Source organism: Etheostoma spectabile, chromosome 17 (genome assembly GCF_008692095.1).
Source record: "Etheostoma spectabile isolate EspeVRDwgs_2016 chromosome 17, UIUC_Espe_1.0, whole genome shotgun sequence".
Taxonomy (NCBI): domain Eukaryota; kingdom Metazoa; phylum Chordata; class Actinopteri; order Perciformes; family Percidae; genus Etheostoma; species Etheostoma spectabile.
Genome location: NC_045749.1, coordinates 10,510,603 through 10,531,746, shown reverse-complemented (window position 1 = coordinate 10,531,746; position 21,144 = coordinate 10,510,603). Strand labels below are relative to the sequence as shown.

Sequence of the window (21,144 nt, the reverse complement as noted above, 5' to 3'; positions counted from 1 at the left end):
TTGCTAACCAACTCAAACCTTAACTACCTGTGTCTCACGGAAACTTTGCTAACTCCTTCATCTGTAGTTCATATCCCAGGTTATAAGGTGTACAGACAAGACAGATGTCAAGGGAAATGCGTTGAGGTTTTGATTTATGTAAAGGAAAGCATTCTAAGCAATCAAATAGATATGAATGAAAACACCCTGGAGTGTGTAGGGGTTACTATTACATTGTCCCCCAAAATGTCTTTTGTTGTCTTTGCAGTTTATCACCCACCTTCTGCCACAAAAGCTTTTTTAGCTGTTTATCTGCAATTCTTTAACAACATGAATGAAAAGAAGTTATACTTATGAACTTAACTTTAACTGGCTTGATAAATCACACAGAAAAAAGCGTAAGGATGTTAAAAAATGTTTAATATGGTGAATAAATAAACCCACACATATAACAAAAATATTCCCAAACATTATTGGATTTAGTTTATATACATACACCAGAAAGGATATCTAAAACATACAACGTGGTTACTGGTCTGTCAGATCATAATCTTACACTAGCTGCTAGGAAACTGACTAAATCAAAGTACAGGGACCAAAACTCAGTGAAAGGTAATCCCGCTATATCATTTATCCCAAAGAGAGATTTAATACCAATTGAGAAGGAAATAAAGCAAACTTTTTGGAAGGACACTGTTGGAAATAAATCCTGTAAGTAAGCATGCAATGAAATAATATCAGCCCTCAAAGACATTATATCAAGATATATAAAAATAATGACCAGGAAACCTACAGCTAAACATAGATTGCCTTGGTGTAATAGTAATCTCTGGTAACTAATGAAAAAGAGATTCCTCTCTAAAAAGGTTTCTAAAGCAGTTTAACTACTGATCATCTAATTTATAATGGCCTGAGTAATAAGGTTACAATGCAGAAAGGCTAAAACAACCTTTTTCCTTAGGAATAGTAAACAACTATGGAAGAGGGTTGACACAATAAATGGTAAGGATAAGCCAAAGTATGATAGCATACAGTTAATTATAAATAGTGATATTCAAAATGATATTGCAACCGAATTTAACAATTATTTTTTAAATTCCGTGGAAATACTGGGTCATAATTTTACTAAAAAAACACAACACAATTACTCCTTAGTCTGTGACAGTGCTTATTTTATTATGACACCCCCAAACGATATAAAGGTACATTTATGGTCTTGATACTGCTTTCTTAAAAACTCAAAGAATATTTGACCTCCCCTTTAAATAAATCTATTAATGAAAGCACCTTTCCCAGTGTCTTAAAGCTTGCTATTGTAAGTGTATAAATCTAGTGACAAACAATAGGTTAGCAATTTTAGACCTGTTAGCATTCTTCCGGACATCTCAAAAGTCATTGAAAAGCTTGTAGCATAACAACTAATTGCTCACCTTGACTCTAAGGCCTTTTTACACCCTATGCAATTTGGATTCAGGAAAAAACATTCAACTGAAACAGCATGCTGCTACTTCCTTGAAGAAATGAAAACAAACTTAGATCAAGGTGGAATGGTGGGAGCAGTTTTTCTTGATTTAAGCAAGGCTTTTGATATGGTTAATCATGAGATACTATTAAGCAAATTGCTACCACCCGGTACAATGCATCTCTCCTTGTTCTTTTACACGGTTAATGTTAACTTGTGCATTATCCATCCATCCATCTTTGTCCGCTTATCCCGTATCAGGTTGATAAAACTTCCCTTCCCTGAGCCACATTAACCAGCTCCGACTGGGTGATCCCGAGGCATTCCCAGGCCAGGTTAGAGATAAAATCCCTCCGCCTAGTCCTGGGTCTTCCTCGGGGCCTCCTCCCAGCTGGACGTGACTAGAACACCTCCCTAGGGAGGCGCCCAGGATGCATCCTTACCAGATGCCCGAACCACCACAACTGGCTCCTTTTGACGCAAAGGTTTTCCAGAAGCACCTTGGTGCGGACCAGAAGTCCTTCTCCTTGTCTTCTCCGAATTTCTCCCACACACACTGCTTTGCTTCTTTCATGGCAGAGGCTGCAGCCCTTTGGGCCCTTTGGTACCTTGCAACTGCCTCTGAATCCCTCCAGGATAGCATATCCCAGAAATACTCCTTCAGTCGGAGGGCTTCCCTAACCACCGGTGTCCACCAGGGTGTTCGTGGGTTACCGCCCCTTGAGGCACCTAAGACCCTAAGACCACAGCTCTCCACCACTTCTTTAACAATGGAAACTTTGAACATTGCCCACTCAGGTTCAATGCATCCAGCTTCCACAGGGATGCACAAAAAAGCTCCGCCGGAGGTATGAGTTGAAAGTCTGTCGAACAGGGGCCTCCTCCAGACGTTCCCAATTTACCTGGACTACCCGTTTGGGCTTATCAGGTCTGTCCAGAGTCTTCATCCACCCCCTGACCCAACTCACCACCAGATGGTGATCAGTTGACAGCTCTGCCTCTCTCTTCAACCGAGTGTCCAAAACATACGGCCTCAGATATGATTAAATGATTAAAGGATTCTAAAATCGATCATTGACCTTCGGCCTAGGGTGCTCTGGTACCAAGTACACTTATGAGCATCCCTATGTTTGAATATGGTATAGACAATCCATGACTAGCACAGAAGTCCAACAGCAGACAATAACTCTTGTTTAGATCAGGGAGGCCGTTCCTCCCAATCACTCCATGTATATCTATCATTGCCCACGTGTGCATTGAAGTCTCCCAGCAGAACTATGGAGTCCCCCACTGGAACCCCAAACAAGACTCCCTTCAAGGTCTCCATAAAGGCCGAATACTCCAAGCTCTTGTTTGGTGCATATGCACAAACAACAGTCCTACAGTTTTCCCCCCCTGCAGGCGTAGGGAGGCGACCCTCTTGACAACCGGGGTAAACTCCAAAGCAGCAACGCTCAACCAGAGACATGTGAGTATCCCCAGAACAGTCCAAACCCTATCTAGGAGTATGGTTCCAGAACCGAGGCCGTGCATAGAGGTAAGCCCCACCAGATCTAATTGGTAGCCCTCCACCTCTAGCACAAGTTCCGGCTTCTTCCCCCACAGAGAGTTGACATTCCACATCCCCAGAGCCATCCTCTGCCTTCCAGGTCTGGTCTGTCAAGGCCCCTGACCTTCACCGCCACCCATGTGGCAGCGCACCCGAATCCAGCGGTTCCTCCCACAGGTGGTGGGCCCATGAGATGGAGAAAGGGGTGCCACAATGCTTTTTCGGGCTGTGTCTGGCCAGGCTCTGTGACAAACCTGGTCACCAGGCGCTCGTTGACGAGCCCTCCATCTGGGCCGGGCTCCAGACAAGGGCCCCGGGCTTCCTCCGGGCAGGGTCACTCCATCTCTACCTCGTTGGCTCATAGTGTTTTTGAAGTTTTAAATTTGCATTTTACTTGTGCATTGTCCCTGTTTTAAATCAAATAAAAACATAAAAAACATATTGTAATCAAGGACAACTTTGTAAACGGGCAACACCAATTTTGATACAAAACAACTAGACCCATTACACACTGGGCCTGTAAGTTAAACTTGGGATGATGTATTTATATCTTGCACTGCATGATAATTTTCAGTCTACCATTTGATTTGTCTTATTCAATTTTCAGCTTATTTTTTATTTTATTTATAAAGTTACTTTTTTAAATCCTATTGATGTGTATATTTTTATATTGCCTTGTGTTTCTTTTACATTACTGTTGTGCCTTGTCTTGCCTGTGCAGAGTTAGTCATTGTTTGATGCAGCCAAGGGAGAAATTCCGAGCGGATCCACCAGTTAATTAAAACACAGCGGGACTCTGGTCATGTATTATTGAAGGTTGCATATATGTATTAATGCATTAAATATAATAAATCATTCTGCTTGTCAAAGATCACATAATGCAGTTTTTTTTTTTGTAATTCTAGATAATAAAGATACTACATTTTTTGGACAGATTTCTTTGTCAAAAATAAGGAAGGACATTTTGGAGCTCTATCATTAAACCACTGTGAATGTATAATTTACATGGAACTCACTGACAAAACCCCTATGGGGAAGTTGTTTTATCACTGGGCACATGGGAAGGGAATGAATATTTATTTTCTTCTGTGTGTATGGCTAAAGATGAGAAGGGGTAAACTGTTATCTAACATGGTCCCACTTTTTGAACAACCCCCCCCCCCCGTACTGAGGTTATTCTCTGGCCTGATGTTGCAAACCTTTGGTCTGAACAGTTTTACTTACTTCTTATCTCCCCTGCAGCATTTCCCCTTCTAAATCTACTCTAAATCACATGAGACCTTTGCCTCACCGCTCCTGAGTATGTCATTTTGCTTTCCTTTGCTTTAACCCCCCCCCATCTCCCAAGCCCCAACATCCCCAGAGTTCTTCCTCTCAGCTTAAATCTCTCTCTGTCAGTTTCTTTCTCACTTTGTCTTCCTTTTGCTTTTCTCCTCACTGTACCGTCAGTAGCCCTTCATTTTCTCCTGAGACTTCTTTCTGTGTGGGTATGTGTGATTCTGTGTACCTGTGCTGACACTTTGATTCATTTCTCTTTATAAAGTCCACACTTATTTGATAAGCTTTGTGCTTAGTCAAACTAAATGGCTGTTAGTTATGTATGACAGTACATCTACTTCTTTTGGTCTAAACAGTTCTTTGTTTTGAGTGTAATTCATTAAAACACATTTCACTGAAGGTGCCCATAATAATATATTTCAGCACATCTGTGTTTTTGCATAGCATGTTTTCATATAGTATACTGTACATCCTATAATGTATCATAAGAAGTAGGTATTTGTATGTTACCTCCGTGACAATATATAATATTTGGGAGTGTAATGTCGCCCCAATATTTAGTTTGCTGTAGTCACAGACAGCAGATGTTATGCCTCAGTAACAATATATATTATTTGGGAGTGAAATGTTGCCCCAATATTTAGTTTACTGTAGTCACAGACAGCAGATGTTAGGCTTTTTATTATATTGTTAACATAGTAAACAGTGTCAACAGTGCGTTTTACTACAAGCAACAACATGCTGTCGATATTTATGCATGTTGCCCCACTAATCACATGGCTTAAGGGACATTATGCTAGAACAGCTGTGTAGGTGTTTTTTTGCTCATACATGCATACATGCCCATAAAAAATAATAATTCTTAGTGGTACTTTTTGTATGGAATAGAGATACAGCTTTGCTAAGTCTTGAAACATAGCATTTTTATATTTCTCCATTAGACAGTGTTCCTCTTGGCCATTTATGTGTATGTCATTGGCAATAGTTCAAACTGTGGTATATTATACAGCATGTCTCTTTCCTGCAGTTTCTTGATGTTTATTGACCATGGAGACGCCATTTTCTGTGGATGTCTGACCCCAGTGTGACCATTGATTTAATGTTCTCAACAGTCTGACTCACAAATAGCTGCACAGTACCTAAAGTAGACATAGGTACCTTGAAATAATAATAATAATAATAATAATAATAATGTATACTTTATTAATCCACAAGAGGAAATTACAATGTTATTACAAACAATACGCACAGACCTGAACTACATACACATGCTCAGTACCTTTATGTACTAAATGGAGAAATGTCAGAGTGTGGGGGGGTTGCCCTTGGAAAGGCGCCTCGATCAGTTGGGGGTTCAATGCTTTGCTCAAGAACACCTTGGCAGTGCCCAGGAGGTGAACTGGCATGTCTCCAGCTACCAATCCACTACCATATTTTTGGGCCTCATGGGGACTTGAACCGGTTCCCGACCCAGCTCCCTACGGACTAAGCTACTGTCAACACCAGCCATGTTGGACTACACATCCATTAGATGCTAATCAAAAAGCAATAAATTACTCATCAAATTGAAGAGAGAAAAAACATTGCTGCTCCTTTTAGAGCAATTAAAAGGAGGCAAGATATCAACTCTGTGCCCTCCATCAATTCTTCCTGACATCTGGAGGAAAATAGCAGTCACACATTTTTAGAGGAACAAATCTATCCATACCTCATTTCCAATTAAGACAAGGCTGTAATTCTCACATAATTATGCAGATGACATGCTTACATAGCATACAGCTTTTTTATTAGCTTTTGTCTTGCCAGACATGTATTGAAGTGATAGAGGTGCTCACAGCCTAATTATTTATGCTCTTTGCCAAGCATTTAAAGGGTTAGCTGTAAACCCTACAATGTGCTCTCCCGCACACTGCCTTCATAACTCACTGCAAACATTCAAAAAAGCAACCTCAGTCTTCTCTATTTCTTTTTATGTATCCATCTGGCTATCATCTCATCCTTTCTCCTTTGAATCACAGCTGAAATGTGTGGAGCTATATCATAGTTCTGAAGGGCATGATTGATTTTCAGCCGCGGGTTTGAATCTGCTGCCCTGAGTCTTGAACCTCTAAACACCAGGAATGCACTGACCTTTCACTTGTCTCTGCTAAGTAGGCCGGCATCACTTGGCTGTCTAACAGCTGCCGAGTCACACTCAATGCACACATCCCACATATCAGTAAAAGGTCGGCGCTGAATGCCAGGGAAAAAAAGCAATGCAACCTATTATTAAAGGCGAACTTTCCAGATAATTACCGTGGACTGAATGCAGACTGAAACAGTGCTTGCAGCTGTTTAATAATGTGTTTTGTCTTTGCAAGTTTTTGAACAGCTATTTCCAGCCAGGAGGTTCAGTGGTTACATTATCCAATATTACTGAGAGTGATGGGGAAGCAGGAAATTATTGAATTAGATGTTGTGTAACTTTTGGTACAAATGACTCTTTCTTATGGTCAACATGCTCACACTTGTGCTTAATTTTTGTGACATTCAAATAATTCTTCCTCTATAATTCCGACAATGTTAACAGTACAATGGATAAGCAAATGTAAGGGACAAGTGTAATTTAAGGGTTGTATTTACACAATGTCCATGACAAACACATAATTTTACTCAAACACATTTTACAGTTAACAGAGCAAAATATTGCAGCTCTCTCTAGTGTAGTAGGAACTTAAAGAAATTGAGCTACAGTGCAGGCATGAGTAATGAACATGCTGACCAGACTGAACACAAAAGAGGGGACTAGGGAACATACTTACTAAAGTAAAGGGTAAACAAATAACTTTATAAATTGTTTAATAGTGTAAAATAGTGTAAAAGATCTGTTTAACTACTTTGCTCTGTGGTTAAAGAACGTAATTCATGTTTGATAAAATATGACAAAAATGACATAATTGCTAAAGTGTTTAACTCTTTTGTACTTAAAAACTACTATTATGAACATCACCCAATGACGAGCTCTGCCATTCCTTTTCATAATATGTGAACATGGCATAAGAGACATGTGACTGGGCCCTTACTGGAAACATTCAAAAAGGGTTTCTGTTATTTGTGGTAGCCAGCCCAGCACACAATTTCTGTGTCTGATATGCCCTGCAGCATTCTGCTGCTTAGAGTACTAATGTCTTTCTGTGGGTCAGGCCTCCAGGTGTTGTTGTGGTGGAACAGATCATTTGGGCAGGAGCGGTAATTTGACAGTAAAACATGCAGGATGGCATCAGTACCTACATGGCACTGCGTGATATCACATTGCAAGCCTCAATGGCTGGGCCAGTTTGGAGAACACACTCATCCACCAATGTCCAAACATTTGCTGGCCAGGTTGCCTGTTGTGTGCTAAATGACCCAGTGGATGAAATGTGAAGTGATGTCCTGTGGGCTGACATGGCTAAGCTGGCACAGAGTGCTACCACTGTCTGGCTGCACAGTAAATGTTGTTTCTCCGGCTTTGCTAATGTTTTCAATCTTGCCCTCCAGAAGATATTTTTGATTGAAGCTTTTTTTTTTTTTCTTGTGCTACTCTGAGAAATGGTTCACTATGAATACAAAAGAAGCTCTGGGTCTGGTGTGGCAAGATAAGTGATCAGAGGAAGAGCTCAGGGAGGAACATGATCAGACGAGGGGTTGTAAATATTTTTTCTTGTTTTATAGAACACGAGGATTTAATGTGGATACTTGCCGAAGCATTACTTCATGTCAGAGGTGTTGGATTTCAGAGATGTTTGGTTTGTGAGCACCAGAGCATTTTTTGCAGAATCCTCTTAGACAGTGTGAGTCAGCAGCTCATAAACATTATGTGCTAGTATCTGCTTGCGTTTATTTGGTTTAACTGAAAGCATTTGCTGGAGGAGATGATGAATTGTTCCTTTGTACACAATTTTAGGAATTTGAAGAAGCCTAGATTGGTATTGATAAAATGTGGAATAATAGTTTTGAACTGACGTAGCTAGGGATAATGTTGTGTTTAAAAGCTGCAGAACTCTCATATTTAACATTGGCTGTGCAATGATGGGAAGCTGGAAAGAGAAATGTACACTTTTGTATGAGCATTTGATGCAGAAGGTTTTTGAAATTGCCCCCCATTGACTTTATTAAAAGAGCCATTGACATTGATATACTGTATGAAAGTAGAAATTCCTACTATAGTAATCCAAACATGTTACACATCTCCACCACATCTCAACACCACAATACATAATAAAAAACTCAACAACAGAAACAATGTCCCTGTTTCTCTGAGTCACAACTATAATTTTGTGGATGTAAATATATCCTCAAACATACACATACAAGGCTTGCCCTGCACTCTGATAATGTACAGCTAATGCTCAAAAACAAACACATAAACACCATAAAAAGAGCTTTCCATGTATTGTGCCAGAATCAAGACCTTTTTTGACAGACAGATTTCATTTTTTAATCTACCTTCACACGTTACACTTTATTATAATGTACATGGATTTTTTTATTTCAATAGCAGTTTTGTATTTTTGCACATAGCTTATGTGGAAGATCTGTGCTCATGCATCCTTTTATGAAGGGGTAATGCAATTGAATCTCTTCTTTCTGAAAGGCAACACTACTGCAATAACCTTTATGCCCCTGTGAGTTTTTTTTATTGTTCTATCCATTATGGCAGTATTATAAGGATATTCTCAGTAGAGGATTGACTCTTGGCAAATAAAATGCTTTTGTTATACCCTGGCTATTAGACCCTGCATTATTTTCCAAAACCTTTTAAATATCTTGAGTGGTTTCAGAATCTTGTAATAGCTCTAGTTTCTTGTTTACTTTTCTCTCCTCCACTTCTCCATCCTGCTTTGGTCTTGCCAAACATAACCTGTAATCTTTAAAGTTCACTCTTCAGTCAATACACACTACAGCTCAAACTCTAAGATAATATAATATAACATTAACTGAGGGGTGGTGCACTCTTTATCTCACGTGAACTCTAATTTGAATGGACTGCAATGTTGGGGAAAGAAAGGAAAATACATTGGTCAGAGAATGTCATTGAGCACATAAATATTTCTAAGAACTCAGTTACAAGGTATTAAAAGTAATATTTGTGACATTGCCAAAGAGTAGATTAACATTTTGTAAACTGCTGTACATATGATACAGCATTCACCGGTGCTGGCTTATATTGTTACAATACAATACAGTTTCCAACCTCTGGAACTGGAATGTTGTGATTAAATGCAATACTTAAGTTTTCAATGTTGGATAAGCTAATGAATGTGAACTCCATAATAAAATTCAGGTCAAATGCTATTGCACATGAAAACCATACTGTGTTACTGAGTTTACTTTGCCTTTGCTGTCAAAATTACTTTAATAAAGAAGAACATGAGCTCTGGAGTCACAGCAATGTTTTTTGCTTATGTTCGAGGGAGCTGGAACGCATTCCTTATTTGTAATTTATTTGAAGTCAGAGGAGTCTCTGTTTGTCACTCTTCTAATTTGCTCCCAGGCAGTAACAAACAAGTTAACACCAGGGTGACATAACAGCTAACTTCCAAACTCTCAAGCAAATATCCACCTCAACAGTCATCGAATTAAGCGGATTCGTAATTGCTGAACAAAATGTACCATATGATACCACCATCAGTAGTCAGGCAGAAATGTGCTGCAGCACATTTGCTTGTACATATTTATGGGTATTCACTCACTATTTACAATGTTTGCTAGTTAGCACATCACAGTTGAATGACTCTTGTCTGGCTTTTTTGTTCAATATCTTTATTCAGCACTGCATCTACACATCCACCAGAAAAACACTGACTTTAGCAGAGACTTACACAGCAAGGTCACTCCATGTATCTCCGGCCATGTCCATCACCGCTTGTTCATTTGGTGATGTAAGAGGGAAGGCAAGGTAAAAAGAGAGTCGCCGAGGTTACAGAGGCCCTGTGGCACACAACAAGGGTTTATACGCCTCTGCCTTGTCTCGTAAGCATCACTCCCCCATTGGCCCTGGGGCAGAGTGCTCGCTGACACCTGTGTGCCGTTGCGCTTCTCAGTGGCATGTCATTCACCCTCTCTGATGTTGACACCAGTACTCTCTACTGCTGCCTGAAGACATGTCAGCATCTTCCTCCTTCTCTCTCTCTCTCTCTCTCTCTCTCTCTCTCTCTCTCTCTCTCTCTCTCTCTCTCTCTCTCTCTCTCTCTCTCTCTCTCTCTCTCTCTCTCTCTCTCTCTGGATGGAAGGTTATTATTATTTTTCCTCATCTGAATATGAAAGGAATAAAAAGTAGCATTGGCCCTGCTCAGTAGTACCTGATGCATCATGGATAATTGATTCTTTGAATTTGTCTACAACTTGACTCTTTAATACATAACTTATTTACCTTCTGTGGTATCTTAAAGTATCTGTTTAACAGCCAGCTCGTAACTCCCACCATTTATCGGATATTATTAGAGTGCTTGTGCTCAAGTAGCTGTTTAGATTGTCATTCCTCTATGAAGTTTTATGTGCCAACAGTACATATTTCTGTCTATTTTTCCTTCAGTCTGCCTTTCTATCTTTCTATCTAGCTATTGGTGCCTTCTATATCTTACCTTTCTGTCATCTTTTCTGTGTACATGTGGATACACCTTAATACTAATATGCACACTTTATACACCTTCACAAGCCCTTGGCATTTCTCAACAGATCCCAACCCTCAGGCAGAGCCACTTTGTAGGGAAGTGATAACATGTCAGCTCTGCCTCTTCCTGGCAATCACACCATGCAGCCCAGTGCCAGCTCCGCACAGCCTTTCATACCCCACTCTAAGAACATTACATGTCACCGGGTCAGCAGTGCAGGTTATCCAGCCTTCACTGTAAAAAACGTTACTTAGATATAACTTTAAAAAATGAACTCAACATTTTCCAACCACTTTTTGTTAAGTTGTTAAAACTCAGTAACAAACATTTTTGTATTTGCTATATTATTATGTAAAGTCTACAAAAAAAATTAAGTTTAACAATTGTCAAAATAGAGAGCATTATAACTACAAACACCTAATTTAATTAGCTTACATTTAACATAAAATTACTATTATTAAAATGTTAAAGGGACACATTTGACCATTTTAAACATTACAGTCAATGCATCATTTGACATTATTTTTAAATTGGCAGATTTTCCTTTCAAAACTTACAAGTTTACATACTAGAACATGTGACCTCAACTTCCCAACTGCAGCTTGATACAATATCTTGTCTTTCAGTAAATACATCAGTTAAATCAGAAAACGTTTCACGGATGTTATTTTTGTACCCAGTGCAGAGTCCCACAAAGTGCTTGAAAGGCGTAAAAAATGTTACATCCTTGACCAGAAAAAAGAAAACAGTCTTTAGTGCAAGGCCAACAATTACAATTCACTTCAAGAAGCATGTTTTTAAGGCTTATGAACTTGTAGGTTGGTTTTAGGCGCAGTGAATCAAGTCCCGCAAAAAAGTCGTTGAAATACCTCATAAGTTCTCAGACTTTGCTTGGATACTGGAGATTCAGTACGCACAAAACCCCGAGTACAAAGCAGCATGCTCTGGCCAGATTGCAGAGATTTGTAAGCACTGGGTTTTTCTCTCTTGCTCCACTGCATCTGGTTTACAGCAAGCAACGTCATACAGTACATTTTCAGGTCCTCGTGCAAACTGCTCTTTGCAGTTCCCTGTATGACAGACAAACAGAATACCAAAATTAAGAAACTGTCTCATTTATTGTTATTTAAATAAATATTAAAATGTTATAGTCATATTTTGAACTTAAGATCATCATTCATTTTTATTTTTTTATTTTTATTCATTTTTACCTTGACTTTTATTTTGCCTTGGTTTATAGATTGTCAAATGTGCATGTATGGATCCCCTGACGCATGTGTGAGGTTACATTAACATGTGGCTTTTTGAGAGCTGACTCAGTCTTTAGATCCACCAATGAATGCTGGATATTAGTGTAAGTATAATAATTAAATGGAGCAATGATGCAAACTTACTTCCAAAACTGTCTGTATAAGACAGTGTATGTATTTAGGACTATCAAATTTATTTGGGAATAGACTGGTAGCTTTTTTTAACCTTAAAATTTCTTATGTGCTGTAAACCAGTTGTAACTTTTTGTAAAATAAAGTAACTTGCAACATACCAACTGGAGCAAGAAAACAAAACAAAAACGTGTTTAATGTATGTGATCCTAAAACTTAAAACTTAATTTAACCACTTTTGCCTCACCTGCATCAGCTCCATCAACAAGTTCTTGATGCACTAACCAACCACTTTCCTCCGTTCAAACTGAATAGCAAGTACTACTTGTACAAACATATTTATTCCTAACGGATAAATAGGAGCGATATGTCACATTCTCCAACTTTCTCATCTAGAATTTTCTTTTAGGTACAAACAAAATTGAAGAATGGTCTAGATCCGTTGTACAAGTTACATACAGACAGTTTACCTTTCTTCACAAGGGAGAACACTTATTTGACTCATGACGCCTTGATCTGAATGAATATAAAGTTTACAGAATTCTTTCAAAAATGTTTCTTTTATAAAGCCACATAAGCATCTAACCATGTCAATCTCTTCACTATGGGCTATGTTTCGTCTGCTGAAGGAGTGAAGTTTTTCTCTTTTCCCTTGGGCAATATTTTTGTGAATAGGTGAATTTTTCCACTCCATTCACCCTATGTTGCAATTTGGAGGCATTAAGTATGCTAATGAACAAATTTCCTGAATGGAAAGCTCCTTGTGAACAGGTGGTGTTAATCAGATTGAAAAGAGCAATTTAAGTTTGTGCTGTTAAAAGAGTTTTGGGAACACTTGTATGACCAAATCTTACAGAAAATTGGTATAGGATTACAATAAGAAATGTTCTTGCATGAGGCCCATTTCTTAGATGATTTTTTTTTTTTGGTTGCATGTTTTTTTTTGGCTGCTTCAGAAATGCTAAATATGAGGGTGACACTACCTTGCCTTTGCATCAAATGATGACACATTTCAAGTGTATGCAGGTACAGCAGGCAATAAATGCAGTAGGGTTTACAAAGATGATTCCTTGCATAGCTGTTTCAAATGTTACATTATGTTACATTACATGTCATTTAGCTGACACTTTTATCCAAAGCAACTTACAAGTACTATATGTGTCAGAGGCCGCACACCTCTGGAGCATCTAGGGGTTAAGTATCTTGTTTAGGGAAACATTGGTTGATGTATCACAGTGGGAAACAAACCCAGATCTCCCACACCAAAGGCATGTGACATATCCAATATGACATCACAACCCCAATATGTTGACCAAATATAGAAAAGAAATACTATAAAATTATCTACATCCAGCCTAATATTTCTATTTCTTGTTCCTTGTACTTAAAGTAATAACAAAAGGTTCCAGCCCTATCAAGCAGTGGCCTATAAAGCAGGAACTCTACAGGCCACTGCTCAAAAACATTTATCATACACACACACTTGCATTAGTCTCGCAACCACAGCCACTTTGCAGCAAGATATTTGTCAGTCTCATCTGGACAATGACCCCACCTCTGGGCTGTTAATCTCCAGAACAGACATTAGATTGCTGAAAAGTTTATTAAACGTGAAGGCACATACATTAAGTGACAGTCATTGTGTCACCCTCGGTTCCAACGAATGGTACCCTCACCTGTATGTGACTGATTTATAGTCACATTTTGACCACCTCCCTTCCACCTCACAGTGCTCCCATTGTTCTAGTGCTTGTCTCTGTGTTTGTGTCAGCCTGTTCTTGAGCCAAACGGGTAATCTACTTATGTGAAGGCCACATTAATGAATTGGTTCCCGTCACTGTGGAGCATGGTGAGGCTTAATGCTCCTGGATGCCACAGAGACAGCAATTATTCAGTGGCAGGCTAACAGTACATCTAGAGGGAAATTGATTGTGAGCACATGCAGTTCAGTTCACTGCAGCACACTCTCAACAATATTATCTTTCAGGATGGTATGTTATATCACACTGTGACCAGGAGAATGGCTCGAATTTTCCAGAATTATTCTCAACACAAGACGTCCTTTGGGATTGTTTAGGCACCCGGGGACAACTGTTGCCCCCGGGATTGTTAGACGGATCGTTTTTCCTCTAATGTCTTTCAATAAGGTACTGTTTGCACCTTTGATTGCCTCTGAAACTTTGAGAGAGGTAAACACATATTCTATAGTGAGTGTTCTACCTGCCAACTGTCTAAAAAGTTACTGAGTATGTTGTTTTACTCCAGTGAACAGCAAAGACAGTGTCATTTATTGTTTCAACACCTGGTTATCCTTTCCCTTCTCTGTTTCTGTGTGAATCAAGTTCTTCCCACTCTAACAACTGCGAACATATACGGGGGAGTTGCTCGATAAAATAACAATCATCCCCGAAGGGAAAATTTGCCTGACCGTATTTTCGTTGTTTGGGCAATTGTATTATTCATGTAGTAATATGTGTTGAAAATGAGGGGTCAGCAAAGACTAGAGATGTGAAAGCATTGAATAGGATGTTACAGTATAAACTTGAACCGGAGGCATCTCATCGCCCCCAGTCCATGTTAAGAACTCAAACTGCCAAGATAACGTATTGTCACAAAAATACCCCATAACACAGTCATTGAATGCATAATGTTATCTGACTGTCACAGATTATGGAGTGAGTATTACTCCCACGACATTATCACAGATTTCTTACTGCTGCTGTGAATAATAGTCAAACTTTAAATGAAAACTGCAAAAGAAGTCATACCATGCATGCACAAACATGCACACACCTCATATGCAGAGATGAGAGGTGGGAAAGCAGTCACAGTATCACAATAGGGGGTGTCACAGTGAGATGACATTATCATCTTAAATCTGCCCTTGCCGACACACCGCCAAGACAGGGTTCCCTGCTATTTATGGCAGCAGTCATTTCTGTGGAGAGTGGTGACAGTCATACCTGCTGGATATGATTACTCACTTGTACGCCTGATAGTCAAGTATAGTCATTAGTTGTTACAAAGTCTGACTTATCAAGGGGGAAATAATTCAAATCTGTTCACAGAAAAATTCGTGTTGCATTTACTATCACATCTTTTGTATGGATTTTCTTTTTTCATCTGATAATGCAGTAGTCTGTGTGGCAGCAACATTTTGGGTGAAAAGGAATTTGCTCAAACCTGCTTAACCCAAGCTTAACCCTAATGTTGTCCTCGGGTCAAATTGACCTGTTGTCCTATATCAATGTTCTTTTTAATTACCCAAAATAACATAATTGATTCCACACAACGCTCTTTGACAAGTACAGCTCTCTGCTTTCATTAATTTTGGGGTGTCTTATTCAATTTTATAGTATTTGAAAAAAAAAATTGAAGTGAAATAGTATTGAGTAAAAGTTGACATATTCCAGTCTGTGATTAACTATCAACATACATTCATTTAATTTTAGTATAAATATTTAGTAATTTCTGCTTTTCAAACTCAAACATAAGGTATTATTTCCTATAAATTAGGTTTATTGACCATAAATTCCAAGAATAACTGTAAAAGTGTGACAAACATTGAACAAAAGCATCAAAAGTGATGAAATAAGGGACAAAAACGTAAGAAAAAGTTAAAAACATTATCTCAGCAAAATTGTTGATTTTCAACTTTGGCAGAAAGACAACACAAGAACATCATATTTAAAACAATAATGGATAACAAGAAAACAAAATAATAACCAAGTAAAAAAGAGTTGCGGGAGGAAAGAATCTGAATTTGTATCCATTTCTCCTTTCTATTTCATGTTTAAGCAGCTTGTCATAGTCAGGGTCCCAGCCACAGTTGCTTAAATCCTGACCAGAGCAGCCCGAACATAATACATTTTATTTATAATGCCCTTTACATTTCACAAGGAAATCTCAAAGGGCTCAAAGAACATGCTTTACACACTACAACAACTTTCTCCTACTCCCTCCTGGTGAAAACCCCAGCATTATCAGGAAAGCTGAAAGATTTAATTCCCCCATCATTTCCAGGGTCTGCCCTGGTGTCCTCTCCCAGTGGGTTTTCAAAACCCCTACCAAAAAAACAGTCAGGGCCATCCTCACTAAGAGCTCAAACATCCTCGGCTGATTCCACTAAATACAAAGGAGCAGCAGCTCAATACAGAGGTTTTCTTGAACAGCTGAACGCCTCGTTTCATCTTGTACAGTGAGACCAGCCACCCTTCAGAGAAACATCATCTCAACTGCTTCAATCTTCAATCTTATTCTTGCGGTCACTACAAGAAAGCTCCCGACCGTAGTTGAGAGTCGGAGCAAAGGCTGAGCGAAAAAGTGAGCTTTGCTTTGCTGCTTCGTTATCTTCTTGTGGCCACACTTAGATACAAAGCCGTCATTAGCCTTTTTTAGTTCTTATCCTCACTATGTAGTTAATATTGAAAATATGGGGAGAGTTAAAGCAGTTATGGATTATTTATTTATTAGTCATATTTCTTCCCAAACTACAGTGTGCTCCCTGAGAGAAAAATTGTTTACTTATTCATTTACCAGAGCAGAAAAAGACTGTTTTGTTATCTGGAGACTAGAGTAAAGTTAAAGTGAACAGTAAAAAAAGGCAAAAGGGCAATGCAAAACAAAACCATTTGAACAATGAGTTGCTGTTGTTTCACACTTTATTGAGATGCTAAAACTATTATGTATAAATATATATCTATTCAAAGCTGATTTGAAAAATACACTAGTTGACAACAAGACTCTCACTTACTCTCACAGTGAATTAGTAAAGGGAAAGAGATATACTTTTGCTAATAATAGAAACTGAATTTAAAAACCACTAAACCTCACTTCTGGGCTAAAGCTATGCCTCTGGCAGATAGTTCTTTCAAATGTATTATACATTTTTATACAAAATGGTTAAATTATGAAACGTTAACACAATCAGTAACAATAACTAATACTGAAAGTTGTTCATACGCTAAGTGAAAATTTAATGATTAGAATCAATCCGACTTAATCAGTTTGAAGTTATTGCAAACATTGTATTCTTTCTTATAATGCACATAGATACTGTACACTGTTGCTTCAATTAAAAGTTTTGTATTCATCTTAACCCTGTTTATGTACATGGAACTGGGCTTGTGGTATTGGTATATGCAGCTTAATTCATTCCTCATCTTGTAACACTGTCTGTCTTATGATCTCTGTTTTCTGTCTTTCCAGGTTTCCTCTAGTTAGTGAGCTGGCTCCATTTGGCACCCTGGTGGGGACTATTCTCGCTGCTGCTATCAATCAAACCATCTTCTACTCAATTGTGGCAGGAAATGAACTAGGTATGTGCTACAGTCTACATCTGCTACATCTACCATATAGTCAATTAAGCCTATATTTTTAAATACAATATTTTATTTCCTAACACTCCTACTAATCACCTCCTACAACCTTCTCTGTGTTTGAAGTACAACGCCTTCTAGTTCATGTTCCTATTAGTTTTTATACATAAAGCAAACAAATGCAGATGTCCTTAAACCAGATTTTCATCACAGTAAAGAAAACTGCTGAATAAGATGTGCTTATATTTATAACATCAAAATGTGTGAAATCAGATTTTAAAAAACTCCTGAAAAAGCTCCCAGATTATTTTAAAAGTTGCAAGAAGAACAGCATAACCAGAGGTTCTGTTGGTCCTGTCTTTGTCTAGACGTAGACAATTTTGGCATACTAGCCGCTGTAGACTGCTTTTCACACTGAAAGTCTGAAGGGCAAAAGTACACCCTGGGAGAGAGAGAACACCAGACAGGTGTGAGGTTAGCTTAGCTGTTTAAGACAAAAGTAGGAGATGTACTGTACCTGTGAGCTGGACAGAGCCAAAGGAGTAGTAGGAAGCTGTCACCCCTTTGCACCATGCACCTCAAGTGCTCTTGTAGTTGTCGGTGTGAAAAACATGAGCTAGAGTCACTTTTCCTTAGATGCTCCTAGAAATCACAGGCTCAAGATATAATAACAGTGCTATATATCTACTCCCAGGCCCCTAGAAGTAACATTCACAGGAAAAAGCAAAAGCATTCTGAAGCATGGCCTTTATACATAGCCACAGTGGTGTTAGGCCTTGCCATTTAAAGGGGGAAAAACAGCCAGATATATTTCTTTCATATTTCCTTTATCAGTTGTCCAATGAAACATTATTCATATCAATGTCATTTACCAAAAAAATGTTTTAAAGTCCACGATTTATTTAGCCTCCATTAGAATGCATGCAGTTGTTGTGTGATTCCAATACAACTGTTCTTTTTCTTCAGTGCTGCCACTATATAGCTTGCTAATTTTTTTTTTTTTTTATAGATAATGTGTAAAGATTTGTGAACAGATGCTAAAAAGGCTCAATTGAGCTCTACACTTAAGAGTAATTTGCCACAAAGAAAAAGACCTTTGAATGAGTATACATGCATTCAGTATTTACATGTGTAGTGCCAAGAGTGCAAATAAAGACAAGCAATATAGCTCTGATCAGAAAACTATGTAGTAGAAAAATGTGTAACTAACCAGTGCTTAAATCCATTCTACCTGTTACTTATGTCTTAGTTTTGTCTTATTTTGACTCACTTCATGGGCACTGATTTTGTTTGTTTCTAGGTCATTTTCAGGTGAATAACAGAACAGGCGTCATCTCCACAGCTAAACCTCTGGATTATGAAAATGAGACCAGCTATGTCCTCCGGGTCCAGGCGGACTCTATGTTGGTTGTCATGTCCAACCTGCGTGTGCCTTCTAAAAGTAAGATATTGCATCCAATAATTGGGTGAAGGTAGAGGTTTTGTTGTGTTGTAGGAAAGCATGCGTTTAATTTTGTTTCATGTGATTCCAGGTGTTCCATTTATATTTAATCATTGTAATTCCTCACTGTGACAGATGTTAAATACAGTTGTTAAAATTCTATCACACCATATTTTTTCACGTTTACCGTAGTTATGTCATATATAGTTATGTATATGTATACTATATATATATATATATATATATATTCATTGTGTGTATATTATTATACATTTTATTTTATTACAGCTACACATGTGTGCTACCTACACTGTTAGGCTGCAGTTTTGGATTAAAACCAGGAAAACATTGTGTCAAAGTGTGTATAGCTGTAATTTTATGCTTTATGCACTGTTGCCTTTCTTCATGGCACTGACCCATTTGTGTAATTGGTGGCAGGTTTGCTGCAGCTTGTGTTTGGTTGTTTAGTGTGACACTCCATTCAACATAGAGGTGATTTTAAATATGTTGGCTGGTTTTCCCTACTCTGCTTGTTTGTTTGACTACTATCTTTATATATTCATGCTAAGAAGATATGTCATATAATTTGAATGACTATGTTGCATGCCAGCAGGTAGTTTCTATTAATTTGTGGAATTACTCAATGCTTTTTAAATTTGATTAATATTTGACCACCCTCCCTTCCACCCGCAGGGCATGAGCTCTGTATAGAAGTGTCGCTGCTAGACTAGTCTTGCTTTGCCAGACCTTCCTTCACAGCGCTGCGGAGGAGGAGGGTCTGGCTAATCCACACAACATTCTAGGATAGGTGAAAAACGGGTTCTGGTTTATACGTATTTTCTTTAAACCACTTGCAATCATCATGAGCGGTGCTAAGCGCCAGACAGAGCCATGGTGCCACTGCAAAATAGCATCTGGAAGGAACTTGTTTTGGTGCAATGTGTACATTCAAAAGTTGTCTTACATGTGCAAAAGAAAACTCAGATGGGACAGATACTCTAGCTAGCTGCCTCAATTTCCCGTGCATAGATCTGAGGAGCAGTTTACTAACAGAAGGGAAGGGACAACCGGCCGAAATGAGGGACATCCGTCTGAATTTTCCGGTGGCACCGGAGCGATTCCGGAAGTGGAATGTTGTGGATACATTGTGAGACTACTGCTAGACTCATATGACAAGTTGAATATGAACATGTAGAAGTACGTAATAAATGCATTGACAGATTGGATTCTCATCAGTTAATCATAGTGACTATTAATAATAAAAGTATCCCTACCTTCAACGCAGCATATCATAAATGCTTAAAAATGTTATTTACAAATATATTCCAAGGTTCTAATGAGGAGAAATAGCCCATTTGTTTTAATTTAACCAAACCTTTCCCAAAACGAGGGTGGGTTACATTACATTAATCATTGCAAATTCTCAGGTAATGCAGTGTATTGGTTTGTTTCCATTCCAGAGGCCACAGTGTGCTTGAAACAAGCTACATCGTACAACATGCCGGAGGCGGGGCTAAAAGCTTGCTGTCAGCCTTTTTCTGGCAGCATCCCACTGACTCCAAGAATTCAGTGTCTGTTGCGTGTCTTAGTAGTCTTGGCACGATGAGTTGCATGTTTTCTTTCCTCGAAGGCATTCATGATGTTGCTAGAGCAAGAGATTTAAAACTTACCTTTCCTTATACCTGGCCCATTGCTTCGTAGAGTGGGCATGAATGTCAGATTTTTTGTTTCAGAAAGTTAAATAAATTGTCAGACATACACAAGGTCACAAAGGAGTTTGGAGGTGCTGTTTGATCATCTGAGAAGCACTTTGTTTAAAGCATGTACTGAGACCTTCAGACTGCACTCTCTTTGATGGCTATGCTTGCGCTGGAACATCATTGGGCTTGTTTGTGGTCAGTTAATTGACAAAAATCTTGTGAATTGATGGATGAGATGCTAACAAGAAGTTGGGTTCATACCTCACTCTTGATCCATTTGCGCTACCAATGAATAATCAATGACCTACTCCACCTGCCTCTCTATTTTTCTCAACCGTTTCTCTCTCACATACTAATAACAGCAATTACAAGGACACAATACTCTGGCAAACACACACAC

General features: G+C 38.7%; 1 protein-coding gene across 13 annotated transcripts in view; it reads left to right on the top strand.

Moving 5' to 3' along the window:
- The window catches only part of LOC116705547 (protocadherin-15), a 207,455-nt gene that overhangs the window by 156,893 nt on the left and 29,418 nt on the right, over positions 1–21,144 (top strand). For all 13 annotated transcript variants that reach the window (XM_032541815.1, XM_032541813.1, XM_032541816.1 and 10 more), the window contains 2 exons: positions 17,494–17,603; positions 18,904–19,044. In XM_032541815.1, the coding sequence (XP_032397706.1) occupies positions 17,494–17,603; positions 18,904–19,044 (251 nt within the window). The remainder of the gene's footprint in view (positions 1–17,493; positions 17,604–18,903; positions 19,045–21,144) is intronic.